Source organism: Heliangelus exortis, chromosome 3 (genome assembly GCF_036169615.1).
Source record: "Heliangelus exortis chromosome 3, bHelExo1.hap1, whole genome shotgun sequence".
Taxonomy (NCBI): domain Eukaryota; kingdom Metazoa; phylum Chordata; class Aves; order Apodiformes; family Trochilidae; genus Heliangelus; species Heliangelus exortis.
Genome location: NC_092424.1, coordinates 40,677,428 through 40,705,001, shown reverse-complemented (window position 1 = coordinate 40,705,001; position 27,574 = coordinate 40,677,428). Strand labels below are relative to the sequence as shown.

At 38.7% G+C, this 27,574-nt stretch overlaps 1 protein-coding gene across 4 annotated transcripts in view; it reads left to right on the top strand.

Annotated features, from left to right (window-relative positions):
* The window catches only part of PLCB1 (phospholipase C beta 1), a 401,022-nt gene that overhangs the window by 319,365 nt on the left and 54,083 nt on the right, over nucleotides 1–27,574 (top strand). For all 4 annotated transcript variants that reach the window (XM_071740286.1, XM_071740289.1, XM_071740290.1 and 1 more), the window contains exons 22-31: nucleotides 2,409–2,513; nucleotides 3,266–3,375; nucleotides 8,297–8,429; nucleotides 9,279–9,332; nucleotides 11,459–11,678; nucleotides 15,449–15,629; nucleotides 17,782–17,858; nucleotides 17,950–18,039; nucleotides 20,269–20,326; nucleotides 21,353–21,439. In XM_071740286.1, coding sequence (XP_071596387.1) covers nucleotides 2,409–2,513; nucleotides 3,266–3,375; nucleotides 8,297–8,429; nucleotides 9,279–9,332; nucleotides 11,459–11,678; nucleotides 15,449–15,629; nucleotides 17,782–17,858; nucleotides 17,950–18,039; nucleotides 20,269–20,326; nucleotides 21,353–21,439 — 1,115 coding nt within the window. The remainder of the gene's footprint in view (nucleotides 1–2,408; nucleotides 2,514–3,265; nucleotides 3,376–8,296; nucleotides 8,430–9,278; nucleotides 9,333–11,458; nucleotides 11,679–15,448; nucleotides 15,630–17,781; nucleotides 17,859–17,949; nucleotides 18,040–20,268; nucleotides 20,327–21,352; nucleotides 21,440–27,574) is intronic.

Sequence of the window (27,574 nt, the reverse complement as noted above, 5' to 3'; positions counted from 1 at the left end):
AGTTTAATACTAAAAAGTGCAGTTGTACACTTTTAAGAGGAAAGAGGGCAGCAACAGCCAATTTTGATGCCATTGTTGTGAGAATGGGAGATTGCTGGGGACGAAAGCAAAATAGGCTTCTCTAATGTCATTTTTATGTGCATTCAAGGACTGACCTATATGCAAGCTGTTGTATCGCTGAAAAACCTTTAAATCAATCTGAAATTACTTTCAGCTTTATTGCTCAAAATTTAAAAAAAAAAATCATTTCAGGTCTCTTCCAAATCATATAATTATTTCTATTCTAATTAGTTGCCATTTAACTGAAAATTGCTCAGATGCCCTTATTTTCCAGGCCATAGACTTGTTAGAGATTTTGTTTCAGAAAGAGATGCTGTGACATTGGCATTTTGAGCAAGGCAAGCGTTTGACTTCAGCACCAGGTTTTCCAGTGAGAGGAGGAGGGGAGGAAACTAAATTAGGGCAAGCATGTGGGCCATAAACATGCTTTGTTGCTGGAAAAGGAAGAATAACTCTGTCTACCTTGTACCTTATCCAGCCAGTCACAGCAGCAGGGCAAAAGTCTCTTCTAAGAAAGCTGGAAGTGCTTTTGTTTTAGTCGGTGAGGGTCATGTGGCCTCACTGCAAGAGCAAACAGGCAAGTCATGGGAGGTGGCTGCTGGGCATGTCACTGCTGCAGGATTTTCTAACCAGCTGTCACTACTCTTTCCCTTCTCCTTCCCTTCCATCTGCCCTGCTCTTGGACATGCATCCCTTGCCATTCTGTTGTGCCAGCTCTACTAATCTCCACATCTTTTTTTGTGAGCCAGCTTAGCCTATCAATCTAGTGGAAAATCCTTCACTGTTTTCTCCTGGCTTAATGGACATAACTGCCCCAGGGAGAGTCTGCCAAGTTCTGGAGGAACATAGGTGATTGGAGAGGAAAAATGGGGAATGTGAAGGATTTTCCTCTTCTTACCACAGTTAATCCCCTTCCATGGCACTCACCCCTTGTGAAGCACAGAGTCCATTTATCAGAGCACTGAATCATGTACCTCCTTTAACTTTGTGCTTCTTAGAACAAAGGCCACTGTGTTAAATCATGCAAGGACTTCTGAGAGCTTTTACCCACAAGCTTGTTCCTGAATTTTGACTGCAGTAATCATTAACTTTCAGCATGTGATAGAGAGCAGGATGTTGACTTTAGTTTGTGTACATGCTGAAGATTTGCTGGAGGAACTTGAGGGAACTGAGAAACCTTTGTAATACATAATTTCTCTCTTTTCTGTAACGTTTTTGAAAACTATTTCCTACTGTCATGCAAATCCACGGAACTGCCAATATTCCCATAGCAAGGGAATTGAGCAATTACTTAACCATTACTTGGAGAGGGAGTTGTCATCATCAAAGGGAGGGTTCCCCCAGATAAATGCATCCTGCTTGTGACTTGCATCCTGACAGGACCTGTCTGTGCAGCTCCGTGCCTTATAAGAAAAGTTTCAATCACAGTGCATGAGGCAACAGCTTGTGAGGCAGAGGATGCAGCTTTGCAGTGCTGCAATGCTCTAAGAGTTTGTTGGGTCTGGAATTCCTTTTCTCCCATTCCTACCTGTGCATTTCCATCACTGTCTTTAAAACAGCATTAATATGTCTTACTTTATGGTGAGGCATTTTAGGGAGCTAAGTTGATGGAAGACTCTTTGCCATTTTCAAAGGTGACATTTTTCCAGAGTTTAGCTTGCTAAGCTGCCTACCTACAGAAGCAGAAAAGTGTCAGTGCAGAAGAGAGGTGATGGTGGTAGGTGGCTGGGGGAAAGGGTTTGGGGCTGCCCCATCTGTGGTGCCTCGCTGTTAACTTTGCTAAGGGATGCACCCTTCCTCTTTCAAGACAGCCTTCAAAACAGTCTGCAAATACTGTTTTCAGATATATTTTTAAGGTCGGTCACATGATAGGGTTCATACGTGCACACTTTGTATATATGGTGCCACATTGTCTGTTTTTAAATCTGTGATTTTAAATTAGAGATTGTGCCATTAATGGACTATTGTATCTCAGTTTTACCCAGCTGTTCAGATGCCTGAGTATTACAAGGGTCACTTTTGAAAATTCAATATGAGCTCAAAACTTAAAAAAAAAAAAGAAAGAAAGAAAATTAGAATGCAACTGAAATTATTAAAAATTTAAATTTTTTAGCATTATTCACAGATGTATAAATAAACGGAAAATTCTATTTTACATTGCAGCATCATGTTAGTATCACGTTTCTTTTTAACAGTCCCTTGTTAGGAAACCTTTCAGGTAGTTTTTCCCTACCAGAAGTCCTAAGGTTGCTCAGTTGGAGACAAACTATAAATAACAAATGATAACTCAATTACATTGGAAATGCTTGTGGAAGGATTTATGCTCTGAACTGATTATTATTTTGCAGGCTATCACTACATCTGTTTGAGGAATGAGAGGAACCAGCCTTTAACACTGCCAGCTCTCTTTGTGTACATAGAGGTCAAAGACTACGTACCTGATACTTATGCAGGTATTTCTGCAACTTTTTCCTATTGGGGAATGTAAAGGTTAATTGAAACACAAAATGAATGTGGTGTAGATTACTTTTGTCATATTGGGATAAAAGTCCTGTGAACAAACCTCTGCATCTAGTGGATCATTATGTCTCATCATTCACACGAGATGGCCTGATTTACAGTGACGTGCCTGAGGTTTAGGATTAGGGCCTACTGTTTTATTTTTTAGCAGACCGTGTATGACTCCAAAGGAGGAAAAACCCCAGGCATTTGCCACTGAAACACAAATGAAACTTTGTTTACATGACTCATTAGTATGTAATTGTTTCCTAAGTGGAGGAAAGTGCATTGTGTTTTGGAATCAGCTCTAAACAAAGATAGTTTTTAAAGACCACATTTTCAGTGAAAAACAGTATTCTTTGTAGCTATTTTGATTTATTTTTTAAAACCAGGATTTTTAATAATGCTCCTCTGTGCCTCTTGTGAAGCAGGATCCTAGCTGGCTGATGCTGTAAGCTTTGAAAATCCATCATAAAACCCTTTGCAGAAAATGCACATCCGCAAGAGCCAAGCATAAACTCAAAGATGATTCATGTTAGAGCATTTGTGCATAATGGTGTTCTCCCCTCCACTGTTGTGGGGTTTTTTTGAACCTAGGAGTACCTATCAGCAGCAGATCTGTATGAAAAATAAAGTCTTAAAACCTGAAAAGCTCTGGAGCCATAACTTAAGAGGTTTGAGACTGAAGTATTTGTGTTATTTCTAGATGTGATCGAGGCCTTATCCAATCCAATCAGATATGTAAACTTGATGGAGCAGAGAGCTAAGCAGCTGGCTGCACTGACTCTGGAAGATGAAGAGGAGGTAAAGAAGGAGGTAAGGGATATTTCAGGGTCCCTGCAAATTACGTTTTAGTATTTAAAAGCACCTACTTTGTTTAAAAGAAAAATACTGAAGTCCCTGTGTTGATTACTTGCACATCTCTAAACAATTCACCTGGAATGAATCAATGGTACATTGCAGTTGAGAAGCACTGCAGTGTGTCCTTGGTTTCACTGAAGGCAGCATATTCTGCATGTGGAAGTTACTGGTCAGAGGTAAGGAGACACCGAAAGCTGAATGAAAAACCAGGAGATGTGTATGCAGATTTGCAACTTTGTCATGTAGCAAATTAAATCTTCCTAAGTCATTGCCTGTTGTTTTCCAGTGTGATGCTGAAGTTCCCCATACAAAAAAAGGACAACTCCATGCCAGCATCTTTTCTTGAAAATATTATAAATTTTCCAGAATTTCGGGTTCTGTTTCTGAAGAGGCTATTCTGTTCAAAAACACTGATGTATCTCAGACTATGAGACATGATCTATGATCCATATATGATCTATGATCCGTATATGATAAACATAATCCATTCAGTCTTCATGAGCAAACATGCCCCAAAGAGACCCAGTATAATCATAGAATAATGTAGATTCAAAAGGGCCTCTGAAAGGCAATTTATTAACCCCTTCATGGATCTTAAAGAGATGAAGAGGGAGGAGACCGGAGTACATAGCTATTCAGAACTATTCTAGCTTAGTGGAAAGCTGTTGGGAGCCATATTTTCAATCGTTAGATATTTCTTTAAGAGAAGAACTAACCTCTAAACCCTATTTTTCTGATTAACTGGATGCGTTGTGTATATTGATATTATTTTGAGCCTACCTGAGAGTACTGGCAGTTTACCTTTTGTATTTCTCTTAAACTCTATTTATATTCAAACAGTCAGTCTCTCTGTTCCAGGCATTGTCACTGGGACATCTTCTAGAAGAGTTTGAAAGCATCAGCCTTGTATTTTAAAGATGCTTGTTCCAGGTGTTAGGCATGTCACAGGAATCAAAAGGCACTTGGCACAGGTCTCTAGTGAAGATGAAGAAATGCTTCACATTCCTAAGCTGCCCTCAGCTCCGGTGCCCGTCTTCTTCAATTCTCAGATGTGCAAGGCCTCACTGAACTAGATTTTGTAACCAAGAATACATTCCCAAAGCAGACCAGAAGAGTGAAAGTCATTACAATTCAGTGGCCAACAATTTCCTCATTGTGCAGTGTCACAAGTTTGGCTGAATGAGGACACCGTGAAATGCTCAATAGTATCTTAGACATTTATCTAGGACGCTCCACACATGAGATTCTATTTTAATAGCGAAGTCTTTTTTTAACATAATCCTTTAAATACCTTGGAGGTCATTTTTTACTTTTGAAAAAGTACAGGACAGGTTTTTTGGTCTGTACAGACTTATTTGTTACTTTGAAAAATTCTATTACAGAGTATCTTCCAAAGCAAATGGGAAGAAGAAAATATGAGTTATGGTGCTCAGGTAGTGCTACTGCATATCAAGAAGCATGAAAGCTCATAGGATAAAGAAGCTTGTTTTGAAAGGAAACTCTAATGATTGTAGTAGTGTCTTTCCTGAAAATGTATGAGCATTCAGTTAGATGGAGTAGCAAGGGAGAGGTACAAAACTCCTCCTGAAGTAGCAGTTCAAATACAGAATTGTTACCTTCTATTTATAAATGCCCATTCTAGGTAAGATATTTGGCTGCTGGGTTGTACTTGGAAATCTTAAATTCCCTTATCGTGTAATATGATGATAACATTTTCTTCACCAGTCAGCAGTGCTGTTTCATTCACTTCATTCACATTGGCTTTAGAGAATCACATCAGCACATATGTTTACTGGCAACATAGCTAAATAAACCCAACTATATTTGCCAGAAATGTACACCTAAGTGCACCTGGATTCAATTTTCTTACATTTTCAAATTTACACACTATAAATGTCTGTGTGCAAGGCTGTGCTATCTCCTGGCACAGATTCCACCTCCCCACGCCTCTTTCTCTCCCCTCACACAAACTTACTTGAGCTGCATTCTTCCTGCTGTCACAGGAAAACTGAGGTTTTTGCTTTGCTACCTAGAGGTTTAAGCTGCATCTCCGTGAGAAGCTCCCCAGGCTTCTTGCAAAACAATAGTCAAATAAGCTACCTAATTGTGAATTCTTTTGAAAAATGAATCAGCCTTTCTTTCATCTCCCAATTACACTGCCTTTTAATTATCAGTGCAATAATATAAACAAATAATGTTGAAGTATTGACATGGCCTTAGAACAGCTATTTTTCCAGAATAGAAGCATTGTAATACTTGCAGCGTGGGTTTTCCACCTTTAACTCTACTTAACTGAATAAATTTTAAATCTTCATTTGCATACAGGTAGTGAAGGTTGCCTTTTCTTCCCCTGCCTGGTGCCCTTTACAGACAAGAGGACTAAGCCATAGAAATTTGCAGCTGGGGGTTTCTTGGGATTAATTCATCCCAGACTAAAGTAGAATGATGGAACTAGTTTGGACGTTTTCTTCCCCACAGTCACAGGAGCAGAAGTGTGTAGGGGTCGAGGAGACACTAGCCAGAGGAAAATGCATTTTGGCTGTGCCTGATGGTATCCCTGGGGCTGGATGTTAGTTCCAGGCAGGGAGTCAAGAGGCCTTGCTGGCACATTAATGTGTCTGACATGCAAGCAGAGTGTGTGACCTGTTGTTTCTACCCATAAAACAGTGTTAAAATGGAAACTGTTGTTTCACATGCCTGGATATAAATCAAATGCATAATCACCCCAGTTGGCTTCTCTGGTTAAATAAAATAATTTTGGTAGAGAAAGTGCTCTCTAGGAGCACAGTTGCACTTAGCATATCTAATACTACCATTTAAAATGTAAATTCAGGCATATTTTTCAAATTAGAATGCTCACAAGTTATAGTAATGGAAATTAAGTTGATCTGACAGGTCTTTGAGGGAGACCTTCCTTATAGAGAAGGAGAAAAGAGACAAAGGAGAATAGAGGTAAAATAACCAAAGAACTGCTCATCTCATCTGACAGTGTGGCACAAAGGAAGTCTCTCAGCCCCACTACAATGCATCTTCCTGCCTCTGTAGAAATATTAATGGACCATATAGATGTGTACCTGTATGCCACTGTATTTTTCTACTTAGTAAACAGAGTGTTTTGCAAAAGGACATGGCAACATCTGGAATATAAACTATTTTCTGTAAATATTAAAATTATAAATTATAAGGCTGGATTACATCATGTTTCAGAGAGAGCTAAATATTCTCCAGTAAGGGAAAATTAGGTTTACTTTAGCACACTGTGTGATGAATGATGAGAAGACAAAGTGCTTTTTAATGAGATTAGATTGCTTGATCCAGTGAAAGTTACTCTTTATTCACTTCCTGATCCTGTTTCACTTTTCTGCTTTAGTTTCACAAAACAGCTGTTTTATGTCCAAAACTGACAGGCTATACTAATAGTTTCTTGACAACCTGTGATGCAGTGTTTTTTACCACATACAAACCTAGTCCCCAAAAAATAATATCCACTTTCTCACACAGTGACTTTTGGGGCACAAACTAGCCAGAAGTTAGGAATTCTAGCTTGGTTTTCTCCTAATTGCTTTTATTAAACAACTTGCATCTTGTGAGGAGTATATTTTGAGAAGAACTGAGGGGGTAACCATGCCTGTGTGTTTGTTACAGCTACAGCTTTTGCCAGTCACACTGTTTTACTGCTGTAAATGTTGCCTAGATCATGTTTTTCCTTTTTTATTGCAGTCATTCCTGCTCAATAGAAATGAAGTTGTTGGCATTGGTTTTCAATTTCATCATGTTTCTGACTACGGTGTCTCTCCTGTAATTTTGATAGAAATAGGCTGTTGAGACAGAAATCCTTTTGCAATTTTCAGTATGTTGTCAGAGCTGAGATGAAGGAGAGAAGCAGCAGGAGTAGTTAGACCAAAATGTATTTCACCTCTATTGATGCAGTGCAGGCTGGTATTTTGCACGTGGGGAGTAATCAAGGGGGAAAAAAACCCAGCTGTGGTATCCTGCCTCTGCATGTAATGTGATTATCATCAAAGAGTGAAATGGAAGCAGCTGAGGGAACAAATCCAAAACTACCCTGTAGCACCATGACAACTGGCCCCTTGCAGGGACAGGAGGAAGGGGCCTTGGCCATTTCAAAATAAAAATTGCTTTGAGTGACCTTCTGTTTGCCGGGTGCTGGATGTTTGCTTAAAGCCTGATGGTGACAAGGAAAATTATAAGATGTTAAATACATAATACAAAGTATGCTGTAAGCCTGGGCCTTTAGGAGGCTGGAGGGAAGGAAAAGCTTGTAGAAAATGCTTAAATATTTGGATACTGCAGATGTATTTATGTGGCAGGATGGATGTACTGTTTACATTTTGTCCTTGAAATATAACTACAAGAATGTAAGATCCTGGGAATCAGATGTCTCTGTTCTGTAGGAATTGTGACAAATTATAGTGCTGTGCTATTTAAAAGTAATTCTGTGTACATGTTTTGTTCCCAGCAGGGATTTGAGTAGCATTTTCATGCCACCTTCTACATTATTTCTTGGAGAGTTTTATGGCAGAGAACAATGCTTTTCAATAAAATACAGATTACACATCTGGTACAGCTAATATATACTGAACTGAAAAACATCCCTGATGAGTTATAGCCACTTAAAATACAAATACTTTTTCAGCATAATTCATGCTCTATTTCTTCTTGAAATGTATCCTGCACAAATGAACCACTTGGATTACCATGGCTCTTAAGGATACCTTTTTCTTGTTTTCTTTTAGAATTTATACATAATTTACAGAGTTTTACAATTTAAAAAGGAGGCTAACCTAGAGCTGTGAATAAGTAATTTTATGTCTGTTAGCTGGGAAGAGTACTGTAAATCATTCTGTCTTTTCAGACTGACCATGGAGATGCACCCTCTGAAGCTAACAATGAACCTAGGCCTACACCAGCAGAAAATGGAGTAAATTACACTGCTTCTCTTACACCGAAACCAGCAACTCAGGTTGTCCATAGCCAACCAGCACCAGGTAAAAACAAAACAAAACAAACAAAAAAAAAGTCCTTTCATTTCAAAATAAGTCTGGATAATAATTTTTCACGTGAGTTGTGTTTAAAGAACAAAGTGGGTTTTGGTGTCTGTTTTTATAAAGTAGGTAGAAATTGTCCTACTATTTTAGTATGCTGATAGGGCCATTTGTCTTCAAATTACAAATACTTTCTATTTTAGAGATGCTTTTGTGGTGGAACTGAATTTTGTTACAAGCAAGGAAGTATGCAGGGCTTGGGGGTTTTTGTTGCAAGTGCAAAAATCTCTTTAAATTTTTATTTTTTTTTACAAATATGCCAAATTTATGCATGTAGAAACATATTCCATACACAGAATAAAATCTTAGACACTTAATATATTCTGTAATGATACATTTCCTATAATATGCACCTGTTCAACCACATTGTTTGTGATTTTATGACTGCAGTCTTCCTAGGGTTGGTCTAACTCACTTCCAAGGAGCTGGATTCATCTGGAGTACAGAAATTTTGAGCTGTCATCATAATATAGGGCCATTACATTAACTATCAGCCTAATACCACTTAAATGATTCATAGGAGTGGTGTCAGTGAGTTCAATACCATCCTCCTCATAAGTAAAACAACAAAGCTCAGGTGGGTTTTCAGGAGGTTACTTTTTCATGTTGGTTCACAGGATTGGTGATGTTTTCCATGTTGCTACTTTTCTGCTCAAAATGATTAATGATTAAATAAATGCCCATGTGGGTGTATGTCCTGTGTCACCTGCCATGTTTTAGTATGCAGTCCATCAGAACAGTAATGGCTGTTGCTTTGAAAGAATTGGAATCAGTTCTCTCTTTTACCTCTAGGTTCGGTGAAAGCACCTGCAAAGACAGAAGATCTTATTCAGAGTGTCCTCACAGGTAATAAATACCCAATTTACATTACATGAATGATACACTGCTTTGTCAAGAGAAATGTATTTTTATAAAATAGTCTATCTGGCTCAGACATTTTCTTGGAGTGATTAGGACTGCAGTAAAATGTAAAAAAGTGTACATACCATGTTTTCTCCCAGCGTTGAGCATATATTCCATGCCAACAGGGAATTTTTTTAAAATGTCCCATTGTTGTAGTTTCACAAGCACAATGTTACCTTCTAATGTAGACTAAAGACCAGTATCGTTATGAAAAGAGAGGCTAAATTTGGTCTGAGTATTGTGAATAGTACTGAAACCATTTTATCTTCATTAGCCTTGTAGTGTTCCCACTGCTCCTACAAAATTAAAATCACCATTGCATTAAGCAAACTGGCCTGTCAGTTAGATAGTATCTTCCTGTCCAGCTGGGAGTCACTCTGCTTAGAGTTTAGATTGCAAATGTCATAACTCAGTTTGTCATTCTCCTCTGTTGGAACACTCCATGAGCAAATCTTGTGTAGGCTGACATTTACTTGTGGTCAATGGATAAGACCTAAAAATTCTGCACATTGATTGCCTCTTACTTGGTGTCCTTCAGCTGCTATAGAGAGAGGCTGGCCTTGTGTAAGTACCTGCTGGACTCTTATCTGGGAAGGGGTCATTAATCTCTCTTTCCCAGAGCTGTGACCTTAGGCCATGCAAGTCATTATTCCCCCAGCACTTTATTTATTTATTCATTTATTCATTTATTATTGATTTAGGGTGAGCATGTGGAGGTCAGACTAGCAGACCCTGAGTACAAGCTCACAGAGCAGGACAGTCCTTCATCATGTTGGAGTAACATCACTGGAGGGCAGTACTTAACATTTACCTAGTAATCCCTTCCTGGACTGGCAAGCAGTTGGCCATGATTCCTCTGATGTAGGGCCTGCATCAAGAGAGAAATGAAGTCTTTTCTGAGATGCCATGATCATAAAATCATAGAATTCAGAGAATCATAGAATTGGCTGGGTTGGAAGGGACCTCAGAGATCACCAAGTCCAACCCTTGATCCACTACCGCTGCAGTTACCAGACCATGGCACTGAGTGCCATATCCAGTCTCTTTTTAAATATCTCCAGGGATGGAGAATCCACCACTTCCCGGGGCAGCCCATTCCAATGTCTGATCACCCTCTCAGTAAAGAAATTCTTTCTAATGTCCAACCTAAACCTCCCCTGGCACAACTTGAGACCGTGCCCTCTTGTCTTGCTGAGAGTTGCCTGGGAAAAGAGACCAACCCCCCCCTGGCTACACCCTCCTTTCAGGGAGTTGTAGAGAGTGATGAGGTCTCCCCTGAGCCTCCTCTTCTCCAGGCTGAACAGCCCCAGCTCCCTCAGCCTCTCCTCATAGGATCTGTGCTCGGGTCCCTTCACCAGCCTGGTTGCCCTCCTTTGGACCTGCTCCAGGACCTCAATCTCCTTCCTGAACTGAGGGGCCCGTAACTGGACACAGTACTCGGGTGTGGCCTCACCAGCGCTGAGTACAGGGGCAGAATCACTTCCTTGGACCTGCTGGCCACGCTGTTCCTGATACAGGCCAGGATGCCATTGGCCTTCTTGGCCACCTGGGCACACTGTTGGCTCATGTTCAGCTTCCTGTCAATAGGAATATCCTGATGGTATCAGGACAGATGCTTCCAGGTTAAGGCAGGAGAGCAGTCAGCTGAAGCAGTGTTTGTGAAGGGGGTTAGGCATTAGCATGCTATCTATGTAGCCCATCCAGAGGGAAGGAAAACTTGAAGTGTTGGTAACAGTGAATGCAAAAAAGACCTGTGGTCAAATCTTCATAGGATCATGCAAGGGCTTGAGGAAAGAAAGTGCACAGATTTTATTTAGTTACATGTCTTGATATGATAATTTTTTATCTCAATTCTTACTCTTATATCAACTAAATTTGCCACTGTATTTTCAATCTAGTTAGCCTGTGTAGAGATAGGGCTATTCAGTTAATTTAAGTTAGCACCATTCTTTTACCAGCAGTAAACAAGCATGCTTTGTTTCATTCCTGCTAATGGCAGTTTCTGGGTACTCTGATTGAAACAGTCCATTATTAGAATATTGAAGTGGCTTTTGTTTTTATCACTGTAGAAGTGGAAGCACAGACTATTGAGGAGCTAAAACAACAGAAGTCTTTTGTTAAGCTTCAGAAGAAGCATTACAAGGAAATGAAAGACCTTGTAAAGAGGCACCACAAGAAAACCACGGACCTTATCAAAGAGCACACTGCAAAGTATAATGAAATCCAAAATGACTACCTGAGACGGAGAGCAGTTTTAGAAAAAACAGCAAAAAGAGACAGTAAGAAAAGGTATGTTGACTCTAACTTTCCTGTTCTTGGCACTGGAGATTTTAACTCTTATTTTATAGTACACAATTAATACGGAAGTGACATTAGAGCACAGAAAAAAATCCTAGGTAAAATGAATTCAGGGCCATTGATAGAAAAATCACCAGAAAAAGCCCTCTTCATGATGTACATCTCTTCTAGAAGCCAGATAAGTTGTTCACCATGTTGTATCCTGGGACTTTCCCTAGACTGCAGGGGTGACTGGGTGACTTAGCTGTACTGGCAGAAAGAGCCAGTGGGTAGGTACTGAGCTGATTCCCAAACTGTGAGGAGGGGCAGTCCCCACATGCTGGAACAGTTCATGAACCAGATTGCAGCATGAAGGAATTCAAACCCATCTGGATAAAGTGTTTTACTTCAGTACTCAGGTCAACTGCATCACGTTTTATCACAGCACCCCATCTTCTCCCATGCTGACTTTCTTCAGGAGTACAGTTCCATGGAAACTTCTCCCCACACTTAGTAATATAACTATATAATGTAGTCTCTTTTCTGAGCAAGGGAAAGTTTTTGCAGCCAACATGCATGGTCATCCTGCCCATATTAAGCAATTGGTTTCCTCTGGGCCACTATGGTGTGCTGTCTGCTGCTGGAAGACACCCAAGTGTCAAAATAGGAGCAACACCTACTCCTCTTTTATGCTATGTTATGAATAAAATGGATATCCTGAATTTGGGGATGCAGAGCACTGTCTCCAGGTTAGAGCCCTGGAAAATAATCATGCTAGACTAGAAGGCATCAGATGTTTAATTAAATGGAAAAGCACCTGAAAGTTAGAAACTTCTGCTGTTTAAAATATTATCCATCTAGACCACTTTAGGAACTCATAATGATTGCTTAGCTTTGCCTCTGCATGCAGACCCCTTCAGGGCTATGTCTCTTTCTAAGTCTTTACTGCCCTATCTTTTTGTGTAGCTGATATAAATTTTATAGTATTTGTTGAGGTAATAATAAAAAAGAGAGTCTTATTTATCACTATCAATTTGAAATGCAAAAACCGTTATGACGCATTAGTCTTCCAAAATTATCATCTTGTTCATATGTTTAGGAACTATATGTTAATAAAGATCAGTTCTTAATTCCCAGAAAACATATAAGCACACAGGTACAATTAGGGTTTGATATTGTTACAATTGAGTGATCATTCAATTCAACACCCTCCTAAGTATTTATTTCAAGTACATTTATTTTATTTTTATTTATTATTATTATTTATTTTATTTATTATTTTATTTACTTATTTCAAGTACAGCATTCTCAATTTTGCATAAGTTAATTTTTAAAACAATTACGCAAGCACAAATGTCCTTAAACTTCTACATAGAATCCATAGATGCAGTTCTTAAATATGAAGACACTGAACGAACATTTAAAAAAATCACTTGACACTTTGTTTTGAGAGCATCAGAGAAAAAGGCTGCAAGCATTTTCTGGTTGCTAACCTTACTGATTGTACCTTTCATTTTAAGTGACTGGGATTCAGGCCATAACTTGTCCCTAGGAATGAGCTTACTCATTTATGCCTTCCTGACAACAGAATGTTGAGCTTAATAAGAGCTTAACACTTTATATCAGTGTTCATCTGGCCTTAACTGTTGCCAGTTTTCAGGCTTTCAGGTTCAACACTTGAGTTTAACAAAATCCCCTAATGACTGCTTGTCAGCTGCATGCACAGTGTTATTTTATCTACTGTATATTCCCTCATCAATGTGTGCTACAGATAGTGGCAGACAAAACCAGGCCATGTTTCTTTTCTCTAGCACAGTCTATTCAAATTTAAGGAGAAAACCAAACAATAAATAAAATGATTCATTTATCTTTGAGTAAAAAGGATTTTGTTTATTTTGTTATGATCAGACCATAAATCATTCATGGTATCAGGCAATGAAACCCTGCAGGCTGTTACGTGGAGCCGCCGCACTGATTTCAGAGATGTGAAGCTTTATGTGCAAATACAGAGAAATCTGAAGGTTAAAAAATCTGAGGTTGAATTTCAAAAAGGCAGGAATATATTGGCAGGGACTTCAAACTCACAAGAACATACTATTGCAAGTTGCAGATTTCTGTTAGAATACTACATCCCAAGGAAAAGGCGATTTTCATAATTTCAAATTATTACTGCAGATATTTGCCTCAAACTGCAAAGTATAAATCACTACTTCATCAGGAGTCTCTGTATCAGATTGACATAAAAATGTGTTGTCCCTGGTCAGAAACGATCTGTGTTTCACACCCTTATCTAAAATTTGGCCAAGATTCAGTAAACCATTGTTTAAAGAAGTTTGAAGTATTTATTTATACACATGCACAAGTGCTTTGCTGATGTTTTTCTGAAGTTTCTTTAATGATTATGTGCCTTAAAATATATGTGCCTTAGTATTTTAGCCAACATTTGAAGTATACCCTCTTTCTTTTTCCCAAAATTGCAAGAGAAATGTCATCGTTAAAATATAGAGTGTATTAACTAATGCTGTCCTCTGCCTCTATATTTAAATTGTCCTCACTTATCACACTGACACCACTTAACCTCTTAGCAGAATTTTCACATACAATAGAAAGACAAAAAATATAAAGAGGCTACCTTGGTTCATATTCTCAGCCTGATGAGCAGAGCTTCACATCATTTCAGTTGATGTAACTGATTGACAGCAGCTGCAAACTTGAACCTGGGAGACAGGAGAGGCAGCGGGTGCAGCAAGTTCTCTGCATTGTAATCTCTGCAAACTTCTGAGTAGTGAACTCATTTTTCTCACACTGTCAGCCCTCTCTGTTCACGGTTTTGCTGGTTTGTCCGTCTCATGCACTGTTCTGAGGTTTTCTGGGCAACACATGAGTACAGCGGGAAACACAACAGCAGAGCAGGGACATGGCACAGTACTTTTTGTATAAGTTTTTCTTGGTTTTGGTCTAGTGCTGGCCTGAGAGTGATTCTGCTTTTGCTGCTTGTTTTCCTTGAACAGTTTAGTGTTGTCATATCTCCTTTCACAAATACATCTATACTTCTTTCTGTCTTGAGAAAGAAAAAAAAAGGAAAAAGAAATTCTGTTTTTTTCTGTTCCTTAATGTAGTGTAGCTTCCTCATTATATATTTCCTTTGCTCCTGTTTGCTGCCTTTCTGAGGTTAACCCCCCACTGGGGTCTTAACTTCTCTCCTGAAGTCAGCAGTACAAGAGCATTCTCCTCTGTGTGTGCTATGCATGGCATTTCCTGAAGCAGGGGGGAGGAAGGGGGCATTACCAAATAAAAGGATGTTCCTACCATTTTAACCATTTTATAAATGCAGATGTAAAGTTATGCTCTTAATCTATTGCTGAGCATATGCAAGGATGACTCAGTTTTCAAAATACTTAGGATTCACCAGTTCTGCTGAGGACTGTGCAGCTTGGAAGTTCAGATTACATGTCTGGAAGTGGATAAACAAGCTCCATAGGCATCTGTTCATGGGAAATCTTGGCAGTTGCATTTATAGCTCATTTATACTACATCCAGTAAAATGAGGTTTAAAAGCAATAGCCATCCCATAAATGAAGTGTCAACAGTATTTTTTTTCCTAAGTGATGAAATTATTTGATTTACTAGAGCTAAAATCATCTTCCAGCCCCATATTTGGTGCTGAGAAACTTCTTACAGGCTACATACAACCTACTGCTTTAAAAAACAAGGTTTAAATATGGGCAGCAAGTACGTGCCTGGCCACTTAGACCTTGGTGATGTGTGTGGGTTTTTTGCAGATCTGAAGCGAGCAGCCCAGACCACAGTTCTTCAACTATTGAACAGGAATTAGCTGCTCTGGACTCTGAAATGACCCAGAAGTTAGTCGAGCTGAAGGAGAAGCAACAGCAGCAGCTGCTGAATCTCCGACAGGAGCAGTATTACAGTGAAAAGTACCAGAAACGAGAGCATATTAAGCTGGTATGTTTCCTATTAATCTGTTTTCTTCAGCCATCTCAGGGTGAATAATGAAAGCAGCATGACACTGTAATTAAGCAGGGCTTCCTCTTACTTGGAGTCCATTTCAGAGCTTGTTTTCCCTGCTACAACTTCAAGGGTTTGTTGCCGCACTTTGTCACTAACACTTTTAACAACTCAAAAGACTCTGGACTGAAGGCAGAAAGGCAAAAGGATTATTACTACTGCTAACACAGAGAGTCCTTATCCCTGGTTATGTAAGTCTCAGTTTACTGCAGTTTTTGGATCCTGTTCTCTTCTGCCACTTTTTTAAACATAAAACACTCAAGGAGGCAGGATTAGCTGGAAAATAAAACACCATGAAAATAAGTAAGGAAAATAGATTCAAACATTCCCCAGGGCATAGAGTTGTGCTAGTGTCCCTGTTGCAGATGAATGCTTTAAGAGGATGCAGGACAGAAGCTGTATATGGTGAGGAAATTACTGAAGCCAGACTGTTTTTACAGCTGGAGTTTGGCTGACAACTACAGCAGGATCATAGGTGCTTTGAGCTGGACTAGAGGAGCTCGGGCAGATGGCAACTGATGCTGATGGATATTCTGAGGCAGAAAAGAACATTTTTTAAGTGTGCTATGGGAATGCAAACTGTTTCTCAACTCCAGACAATCCTTTCTCACATTTTTTTTTCTGTTTTATAATGTTTTGCCTCATTACTGTTGGTTGAAATGATTTGTCTACTCTGTCCTGCCATCCAAAGAGAAGAGGTCAGGGGAGTGATATGTGTGGATATTGCTCAGCAAAGCCTTTTCACAAATTCATTTCCATGGATCATAGCACAGAGCTGCAGATCCCTGTTTATCACCAGTTCTAGGTGAATCACAGCTGCTCTGGTTTGAGTTCATGGACATGGTTACCTGTGCCACAGGGAGAGAGCCCACATTCAAATCACAGCTGTTGCTTACATCTCAGAGATTTAAATTTTTATTGAAATGAGTAATTTTGTACTCATAAAGTAGGGCTTGTGTTGCAAGTTAACTGATTTCCCAGTTCAAAATGGGAAATTACAATTCTCAAAGCAAACTTTTTCAGCATTGTCCAGTTAGGAAGTCTCAGGTTAAATTTATATTTTAGTCCAGAAACTTCTGACAGTTTTCCCTCAGAGCTGTGCAAGAGTTAATGTCCCAATTAACATTTGCCTTGCAGCCAAGATGTTCTTTCTGATGTCTGTCTTCTAAAGGCAAGCCTAGGGTCTGTATCTTTCTTCTTTTATCTAAGAAATCAAGAGCTGGATCAGACTAGCTAGGCATTGTAATCCATTTTCTGGTTCATGATCCTGAGAGGATTATCATTATATACAGAATCAGACTTACGCTAGAGGGGGTGATCAAAGGAAATTGGTCCCATTTCCCACTTTAATTCACTGGTCATTGAACCTGAACACAAGCCCTGTTCAAGTGTCCTCTCCCTCCAGCATCACCACCATGACCATGCTTTTTGTTAGCAGTTTCAGCACGAATGAGATTGGACCCAGTGCTGTACAGCAGATTTCAAACCAACAGCTCAGATTTTTTGAATCTCTGAGTCTGTGATCAAAATGTAGGCTATGCTTATCATAGCTTTCATTGCTTATCATTTCCTTTCTTAGCTATCATGTATGAATTTGCAATATTCACCTCACGATGCTGAAATCCCAGCTGTTCCTGTTAATAATGCTTAAAGCAAGAGGAATGTTTTCTGCACTCACAGAGAACCTTGAATATTAATGTCTGCAGGAATTCAGTTTGTAATTTGTACTGCATAAATTGACTTTGTGAGCATTTATGAATTTTCATAGGCATTTTAATTCTTGGCAAAGGTAAAATCTGCAAAATATATTTTGATTTTACATTTAATATTCTGGGACTGTATCACTTTGACATACAGAATTTTTTGGTGTAAGTTGGACTTCCACGTTTGGCTGGACTCCACAAGTTAAGAATGCATTTACACTAATAAAAATATTCACTGGGTTTTGATCACTGGTCATTAACCAGGGAATGTGTAGTGCTTTAATGTCTGTTACAGACTTTAATAGAAACTTCGATGCATGTATGCTACTTAGCTGAAAATACATACTTTTGTATCTTGGGATTTTTATTTTTTTATTTTTTTTTAGCTTATCCAGAAGTTGACAGATGTAGCAGAGGAGTGTCAGAACAGCCAGCTAAAGAAACTGAAAGAAACATGTGAAAAGTAAGGTGTTATTCCCCTTACAATTGATTACTACTCTGGGTGGATTTTCTTTAGATGCATTTTGAACTTGCCTTTATTTTTTATGCTTTAGAGAAAAGAAAGAGTTGAAGAAAAAAATGGACAAGAAGAGGCAGGAGAAGATCACAGAAGCCAAGTCCAAGGATAAAAATCAAATGGAAGAGTAAGTATATAGCTGGATCTATATCCTTATACGTTATGAGGAGACGCAAGATTTTTCACAGATGGAAAATCGAAAAGGTCTTAACCCTAAACACAAGGCAGCTTTTAGTCAGACTGTAATACCTCACCAGAACAGTGGAGTCCTTACTGCTCCTGATACAAATTTAATTTCCTGGGACTAATCTAATCTCCTGTTCTGTGAGCATTAAGAACTTGGGTCAGCTGCAAAGGTGCTGATGTGTGGTGTGGGGTCATGCCTATGAGTGGCATGATGGAGTGATTCACCAACATGCTGTTCATCCAGACACTGTTCCTCTGAGTATAAACAGACTTAGTAGCTTCAGCTTCTGCAGGGTTTGATTTCACCTTAACTTAGCTTTTTATCTTTGAGTTATCTTTTCTTCTTAATTCTGTTCAAGCTGCTCTCCAGAAGAAATCGTCGCAACACACTGGAATGTTTTCTCTACGTTTGTGATAAATTCCCCTCAGATGCTGGGCTACTGATTCTATTCCAGTTCTGCAGCATGCAGTTACTTTGGGTAAAAAAGAAGAAGGCTGAGCTCTGAGGGTGCAGTTTCTGTGGACAGGGATAGGAATATTAATTTCATGTATACACCACCAGATAATACCAACTGTAGTTGTGCAAGTTGATTATATTCTTCCCAAGGGCACAGGATGTAGCTTTGTTTGTCCTTCTTCATTTGTTTTGGCAAACAGCTCTAACGAAAATGGAGCATTTTAATCTTGCACTCTGTGCTGGGACATTTTTGTTACCAGTCTTCAGTAACATTTAAGGACAGTTAAAAATACAGGAGGAACAAAAAAAACATAAATTCAGAATATCTTGAATTTTATCATGTAAAAAAGACAGATCTGGTTTGCTATAGGTAAAAAGGTTTATACAAGTTTTGGAGCCTCTCAACATATAATCTGTGTATTTGGTAACACTGAAGAAAGACCCTGCACACACAGCAAACTACATCATCAGATAATTTAAAAATCAATATTAGAGAATTTTAATAAAGATCCTAGAAAAAAAGGATAACAAAATTAGAATAACTGATTATGAAAAGAAAATAGAAATCCTTACTATGGTTAGAGCTGGTAAGAGGGCATGGAAGTCCTATTAGAAAAAAAGTAGTTTCATTATGAAAATGTTATGGCAGTAAAAATCAATTGGAGTAGGGATTGATGTGCTGAGAGATTTGTGAGACATTGGTGAGAAAGGCTCAGAAACAGAGAGGTAGCACTTTCTTTTTTCCTTTATTTTTTTCTCATTTTTCCCAAGGACTTCCCTGTGCCAAGCATTTCAAAGTACCCTTCAAAAAGAGAAGATGGATAAACTACATGGGAAATTCAGCTTTATTCTGTCAAATTTCAGAGTTTGTCCTCACTCTAGCAGCAGGACAGAGACTAGCGAGACCTTCTGGTGAATCCTACTGGAGTCATCTGGGCTAGCCTGTTTACCCAATCTATTTAAAAGCTTTAAAGAAAGAATGTTACACAGAGATCATACATTGTATAAATTGTTCTGACTTAATTTTTCTAATTTCTGCATGCACCCCAGGGCTTGTATAACTACCAAAAACTGAAAGATTTTGGTGCCACCTGAAGAGCAATTCACTGTTCTTGACTTTTAGATTACAGCCCTGAATCTGGCCAACTCAAGTATCCACAAATTGTTGTTTTGTATGCATTTATCTCTTTGGGGGATCTCATCTTCAGCCTCTTACTAGTGGTTACCTAATACTTTTCACACAGAGTCACTTAAAGTTCAAGTATTACCTCCACCAGTCTCTTTTTAAATATCTCCAGGGACAGAGAATCCACTACTTCCCTGGGCAGCCCATTCCAATGTCTGATCACCCTCTCAGTATAATGGGCCACAACAGGGCAGTGTGCATCTGATGATGATAGTGCACCTTCCAAACTGACATTTGGATCTTAAGGAACACCAGCATCACTTTGAAGACATGGCAATACCCTAGAGGAAAAGCCTGTCGTGAAAGAGCAGGAGTTTTTGTGACAAGGCATGAGGAAATCTGAGCCCTTCGTACGATAAAGGTGGAGCCTGTTCCAAACGTCACGTTCAGGAAGTGGATAAAATTTAAGTTGGCAGATCTGTACATTCCAAGCATAGCCTTACTTATTTCATGAGGAGTTGTGGGTGATTAGAACACACTCATGTGATCCTACTGACTGCAGTAACTTGCTGATTCTTTCTTCCCAGAGAGAAGACTGAAATGATTCGATCATATATCCAGGAAGTGGTGCAGTACATAAAACGGGTACGTCAGGCCATATGTTAATGTTTCATTTTGGGGGATAAAATGTAAGCTTTAGTATTTTAGGTCATATTAAACTGCAGATTTTAAGCTTCCATATAAAGATGCTACGAGTGCTGATTTTTTAATACATGCAGTATAGACTTGTCTTCACAAATCAGTTAAAGGAAAACCAGAATTCCAGACCGATCTTGATCAATTGTTAATCAGTGTCAGGGGAATGGTGCTAAGAGGGGCAGATTTTAACACAGTTATGATTTCATCTTTGAATATCCTGTGCTTATTCATTCAAATTCAAATTTTTGTTTATGGGGCTTGCTGTTACATGAATACAAAGATCACATAAGGAACTCTGAAAGTCAATAAACATTTAATTGCAGAATATACTTTAACCTTAATTACATATGTATAATTACTGAAATGCAAAAAACCCTCTTCTATGAGCTCTGTAAACACAAGTCAAAGAATTCCATTACAGTTGTTAGCTTTACTGAAGGGATAGGTGGTTTGCACTGGGCTGCAAGTACACACCGCAGTGCTTTGATGCATGAAATCACTATTGAAACATATGCCACTATTGAATTTTCTCTTAATGTGCAGAGATAGTTCAGTTCTAAAGCTGGCCCATTTTTGCTCACAGAGCATGTTCATTTAGGACTCTGAAATGCAAATTCTTTTCTTCTGGGAACGGAGTCCATACTTCACAGATTATGCAATAAAAGCTAAAGCAAAACTATGATTTTTAAAAATGCATTATGTTGTTAGTAGCATTAAAAGTCTTCAGTAAATTCTTTAGACACTTCTGATTCTAAATCCCACATGTGAAATCTGAGACATTTTCTCCACGTACAACTGTTGGAGCAGCTGTGCTCGGGTTTGCATGTGACAATGTTGTGTACATTTATAGCAGAATTATAGTTTTGATTATAACATTTTCCTTTTGATGGCTGGATTATTTGTTGGGCAAGAGGTGGAAAAGTGAGGATGTGCAATCTTTGAAAAAATACTCTTTCTGCTCTTTTCTTACAGCTAGAAGATGCTCAGAGTAAAAGACAGGAGAAGCTTGTAGAAAAACACAAGGAGATTCGTCAGCAAATACTGGATGAAAAGCCTAAGGTAAAGAGTTTTTGAACAATGTTATACTGCTAAACAATGTCCTCCAGGAAAGACTGTTCTTACAGCAGGTAGGCTAATGTTTAAACATGAGAAAGCCTTTTCATAGCATCATAGCCATTGTTTCTGATATTCAGGATGAAAAAATGTCAAGTGGTGCTACTCTGGAGCACCACTTCAAGTCCAGATGCCATATGATAGGGTTTATTTTTTAGTACTCATATTGTTAAAAAGCTTTCAGTGTAAATGGTGCTTCTGACCAGCAGAGTGTGCCCTTCACTCTCTTGTGCTTTAGCAGCACAAAACAAAACACAGTTGACATTGAAAAGAAAAGAGATATCTTTTTAGCATGCTTGCTGCGGATATTTGTAAAAATTTATGAGGATATATTTTGGGGAGAAAACAATGATCTTTTTTCATAATATTAGTGCTTAACAGTCTGCACTGCTTGCTGGATTTCCTCTGTTTGGTTTTCTGCACTGCATATATATGTAATATTCTGAAATATGGTTTTTCATCCTAAAGATTGTGGGCTGACTCTTGCTCCTAGTGAAGCTTTTGCCAAAAATTCAGTAGAGGAGGTTCAGAGTCCTCCATTTGTACACAATTTTCCTTTAGGAAGATCTAGGTAACTATACATACTTCTGTATGGAGACTTCTTTTCAGCAGAGTTCATATCCAAGTATGATAGTTTACGTTGTGTCATGTCTGCTTTCATTTTTTCTGTATCTGCTCAAATGTGTGTTCTAGACTTCACTTTTCAGTTCTTGTCTGTGTCCCCAGCCCTGATGTTTCCACGCTTGTATCACAGCTTGAGTTCTAGCATAGGGTGTCAGCTAATTTGTGGTATCATATACTTTCTGTGAAATATTCAGAGACTAAATTAGGCTAAGGTCTGAATAGGTAGAAGTTTACAACAGTATGGAAAAATAAAAATGTTTGCATTTTGAATTTTCTAATCTGGAAATTTTCAGTGTCACAGGAATCTGGCTGTAAAGACTGTATTTAATATGTTTGATATGTGGTGCTGTAGGACCAGATGTTTCTCAGGCACATAAAAAAGATCAGAAATGAAATGCTGGAATTTTGAACTTCAACAAATAACCTGCTAGTACTTGTAACATAGACTTTGCACAAGTACTTGGGTACTTGGTTACCTCTGTGTCCTTTCTTTCTTTTTCTTTACTGAGGAGCAGCATAGGGCACTGAAAATTTGTCACTAAGGACTTGAGTCAAATTTTGAAAGATTGTGCTGGACCTGTAGTGTTCAGCTCTCCCATCAGCTGTCCACGGGCCAAGCATTAGGTCATGGCAGAGAGCAGCTCCAGATCCCTCCTCTTCCCCTGCATCTGGCCCTCAGCTCCAGTGCTGCAGTCATCAGCACTCCTCAGCCAGTGCTCTCAGTTTCTCCTGAGAAAACCCTCTGCAGTAATGTGCTTCACAGGGCCTGGCTGCAGTTGATTTTTTCCTTTCCCACATACTGAAACAGGCTTTGCTGAATTATGAAGCTATGTGCCTCTTGCTGGCATAAGAGGTTTTAGGCAAAATGTAATTACTCACTTTATGAAGTCTCTTTTAATGTATTGCTTCAGGTTCATATTTCATAGCCATATTTGCTTCCTTAGTGACAGGGCATATGATATAAAATAGATCAAATTTCCCATCTGAGAAGAACCAATGTATTTTATGCAAACAGCAGCCCTTCTAGGGGCAGCTTTTTTAACAGGCTAGTCTTTCATGCTTCAGTGTTCACACACCCACTAAAATTTATGCTATCTGTGTTAAAAGGGTTTTCTGGCAGTTCCAACTCAGCCCCTAGACAAAGAGTTTAATATATTAAGAGGGAAAGAATTTTTAGTATTTTTCCCAGTAATTCCTTTGGAGATAGATTTTTGCCATCATCAATCACTGTCATCTGGTTATTTATTATTGAGTCATAGTTTGTTGTGTTATGCTTTGTGCACAGAGCTCTCTCATAGCCAGGCAGAATATCATCTCACAAAGTGTTGCCAACAGACTGCCACACCAGTGAGGGTTTTGGGGGGGTTGTGTTTGCTTTTCTTTAAGTATGAGTTTGCAGCTTCCTTTGTTGCAGTATGTGTATGTCGCCAGAGGAAAATTTCCTTTAGAGTGCTGACATTTTAGACAACAGCTTTGAGAAACTGCACAAACTGCATGTAAATTAGTTCCTCCTACTGGAGGCAGAGGGCTTGCATTTTGTTTAAAACATCATGTGTTTAGGTGAAAGTGCTCAACTCAGAACTGATTTACACCCTTAAACTCTACCTCTCCCTCATATATTATTTCTTCTTGATGCTTGGGTGTGAGGCTGTTTTGCAGCTTTCATTTGCAGGGCTAATGTGTAACAAAAAAGCTTTTTTTCTCATCTAAGTGTTGGAGGCTTTACTCCTAAACTGATACTGTTAGGCAAAAGACTGAAAGTAGTTCTTCAGCTTTTAATGGTCCTGGTGGAAACAGTAGGCATTGGCTCTAATGGGCCCCAACTGGCATTCTGTGTAAGTAATGAGGATATCTGCATGACAAAGTCATCTTTGATGCTGTAGAAACTAGAAACTGAGTATTATCATCAAATCTCAGTGTGTTTGTATGGAAACAGGCCAACCACTAGCAGAAACAGGTTTGGAAAAGAAGACTGTCGCCTCATTAAGAAGTCAAATAATAACTGCCTCTGGGTCAAAAAATTTCTAACTTGCCATTTTAGTGAAAGCACAGTGGAAACAAAGTTCAAATACTCTCATTCTGCTATCTCTTTCCTAACCAGCACCATTACCAAGCAAGGCCATATGTATTTTCTTTTCTCTCACTCTTATTTTTTTCCCCTTACATTATCTACTGACAGCTTTATTATCAGCAACAGCTTGTATTCGTTTTCTCCCCCATTCTACTTCTTTGTATCCTCCTCTTAGTCACTGATACACATTAAGCTTGTCCTGTCCTTATCTTCTTCCCCTTGGGCATCTCTTCTCTGTGCTGTGGAGGCTGCTGTAGAAACACAGCACTTTACACCTCAGTACTGTACTGGGTATGTTAAAGCAGTGTGTGATTTTAGATTCTGTACTACAGGCTGTATCTGGCACTTGTTATCTGAGCACAGGGTAGTGCATCGAGGATGAAGATGGACATTGCATCTCAATTTGATTGTCCTTGACAGCTTGTACATCAAATTAAACATAAATCAAGTGCATTTTCCCCAATTTCATTGTAATTAAAAAAAAATCAATACACATGAGATGTGCAAAAGAATTATTTTTCTGAGAATCGACTCAGTTACAGTAAATAGACTGCAACCTCCTCTAACTGAAATCAATGAGACTTTTGTTATTCCTGCTCATGGGTCAGAGTTACATTTAAATCTTAATATAATAGCTGAGGTTTCTGTGCTTTTGCACTCAGCTCCCACTCCCAGCCAAGTTAACTGCACCCCTTTGGCTTCAGCAGACTGGATGCTTACAGCCCCAGCTGTCAAGGAAGATGTAACTCATGTGGTTCCTCATTTTGTAGCCCATGTTCCTGTTTCTGCTCACACCCACTCTACTGCTCCCAGCCCCAGCATAGCCAAAGCCTGACAGATGGCACAGGCTCCTGTAGAGATGTGGAAAATGGTGCCATTCAGGGAGAGGTTTTATCTGTGGGAAAAGGTGCAACATCTCTACAGAGGTGCCATAAGAAGTGCAGATTTTCTCCTAAGGGTTGCGCCTCTGTGGTGAGATTCAGGTGAATGAAGAAAATACAGCCTTGAGGCATTAAATTCCTTTTTCCTCTCAAAAAGTATAATGAAAACAATTTTTTAAGATTATAAATCAGCTCTTGATAATGGAAAAGAAAAGAACTTAATGCATTCTAACTCACTTTCAATGAACACAGATTTATTATCTTGCAGTTTGACACACGTTATTAATTGTACCCAATGGGAGTTAATGCTTCTACAACCAATCAATAATTAATATTAGAGCTGTGCCTGAAAAATTTATAAGGACATAAAATGATACGTATTCAAGCTGTAGAACAAATTAATGAGATGCTGATCATTTACAGCAGTAAACCTCTCATAACTCCAGTGTCATCTTTCCACTACACAGGACTGGAAAGGGCCTCCAACATCTTTCCTCTTGGGGATAGCAGTTTTCACAGGCCATCTCATATCACATAAGCCTGCTAATGAAACAGTGCTGGACAATGTCTCCTTCCTTCTGAGTGTTATTTAAGTGAATACATTTGAAAAATCAGTGAATAGTTTCATAGATTTTTTTCTGATTGCTTAGAATATTCAAAAATACGTCAGTCTTTGTGAAGGTTACAGCTTGTCATGTGTACTTTAGGTAAAATTTTGTTGACATCTTTGTGCTTAAGCCATTGAGTGAAATGGAGCTCTTACAAACAGTGGGGTCAGCAGAATCCCCACTGACTTTAGAAAGAAGTCAAATACAGCAAATGTATTCTACAGCACTGTTAAGCTTGATTTCAGTTCAACTCAGAGCCACTCTATTAGCTCATCTGGAAGAGAGCAGCTCCTAGGAGCTCTGATGACTATTCCACTGTCCTTTCAGCTCACTGCATAATTCTCAATAAATATGCAATGTCCACCACAATTCCTATTTTATCCTTTACACCTCTGAAGGAAGCCAAACTGTCTTTTGGGCTAGCTGCACTTAATTCAAACCCTTCCAAATACATTACAGTTCAACCACAGGCAACTATTCAAGAATTTTGGGGAACGAGTTTGGAGAAAAAGGTTATTTTAGTTTACTAAGTTTCATGGGACTTTGCACGCATTTCAATTGGGTAGAGGAAAGACACCCTCCTAAAGTAGTATTCAGACCTATTGCAAAAAGATGTGAAAAAAAAATAAGCTGTTAGCCACTGTCATATTTGAAAAGTTTTTTTATTTTTTCCCAGTTTGGGTAAAAGTTTTTGTTAGTTCCATCAATTTAAACATTTCCAAAGTTTAAAAAGAAATCTCTCTTGAACCAGTGGCTGCTAAGCTAAAATGACTTATGGCATTCTCTGCCATAAAAGTAGAGAATTAAGAGGATTGAAATAATTTACTGTTTGTTTCACTGTTGAGCTTTGGGTTTTGGTGCTTGTATATTCATCAGAGGGGAATAATAAAATGCTTCTCTGCCTCATTAAATGGGCAACAGCATGGAGAAACAAATGGAATTTTCTTAGCCTCAGTGAACAACAAGTATTTTGAAGGAATATTTTTTAAAAATATATGGTCTAGACTGAGATTTCCAAATTTCCCTGTGACTTGATCTGGCATCTTCCTGCTTCTGGACCAGCTCTTGCATTCAAAATGAAGGCTACAGTTTTCATGGACTATTCACAAGAGGATCTGGGTACTTTACTCAGCACCTCTCAGCATCAAGTCCTAAGTGACAATCAGCCTAATTATCTAATAAGCTTTGAGTAGCTTAAGCCCTGATGTTTCTTTAAATGTTTTATTAGTGCAATTGCTAAGCAGTCCCCAGTTGCTGAGTATTTTGTCAGGAAACTAGGCTTGTCTCTTTTTTTCTCTTTCTCTCACTGGATAAGCACTGCAGAATGCACTTTCAGCCTGTAAATTGAGTAGTAAGTAATCTCACTTCACTCGATAAAATGAAGCAGTCTGACCTTTATCCCATGCCAGTTTTATACCAGTAGAACCCCCTGTGAAGTGACTAGGCCTGAGATCAAAAGACTTCAGTCCAAATAACAGGATGCTCAAAGGATTGTTTTTGATTAAGACCTTGCTTGCTTGCTTGTTTACATTTTTTCTTCACAAGTCCACATTTTTATGATTGTTTTATATTTTCAGCTGAATAAATATTATAGTGTGAGAAATGGATATCAAGTCACAAAAGATACAGCTAACAATTTCAGGTGATATTTATTGTGCTAATTAAGTAGTGTTGGTCTCACACAACACGTGTTAGGAACTCTAGCTTTCAAATCAACAGCATCACATTTGCAGTGTGAATATGAAAAATGCTTTTAAAATTTATTTTAATGTCTCCTGATGTCACTTTTCTTACTTAAAAAAGTCAATAGCCCGTTGAAGGAATAATGTAAACATGAAGAAATATTTTGATGAACAGGACATGAGGGAAGATTTCATAAATTTAGATCAGAGTTTAT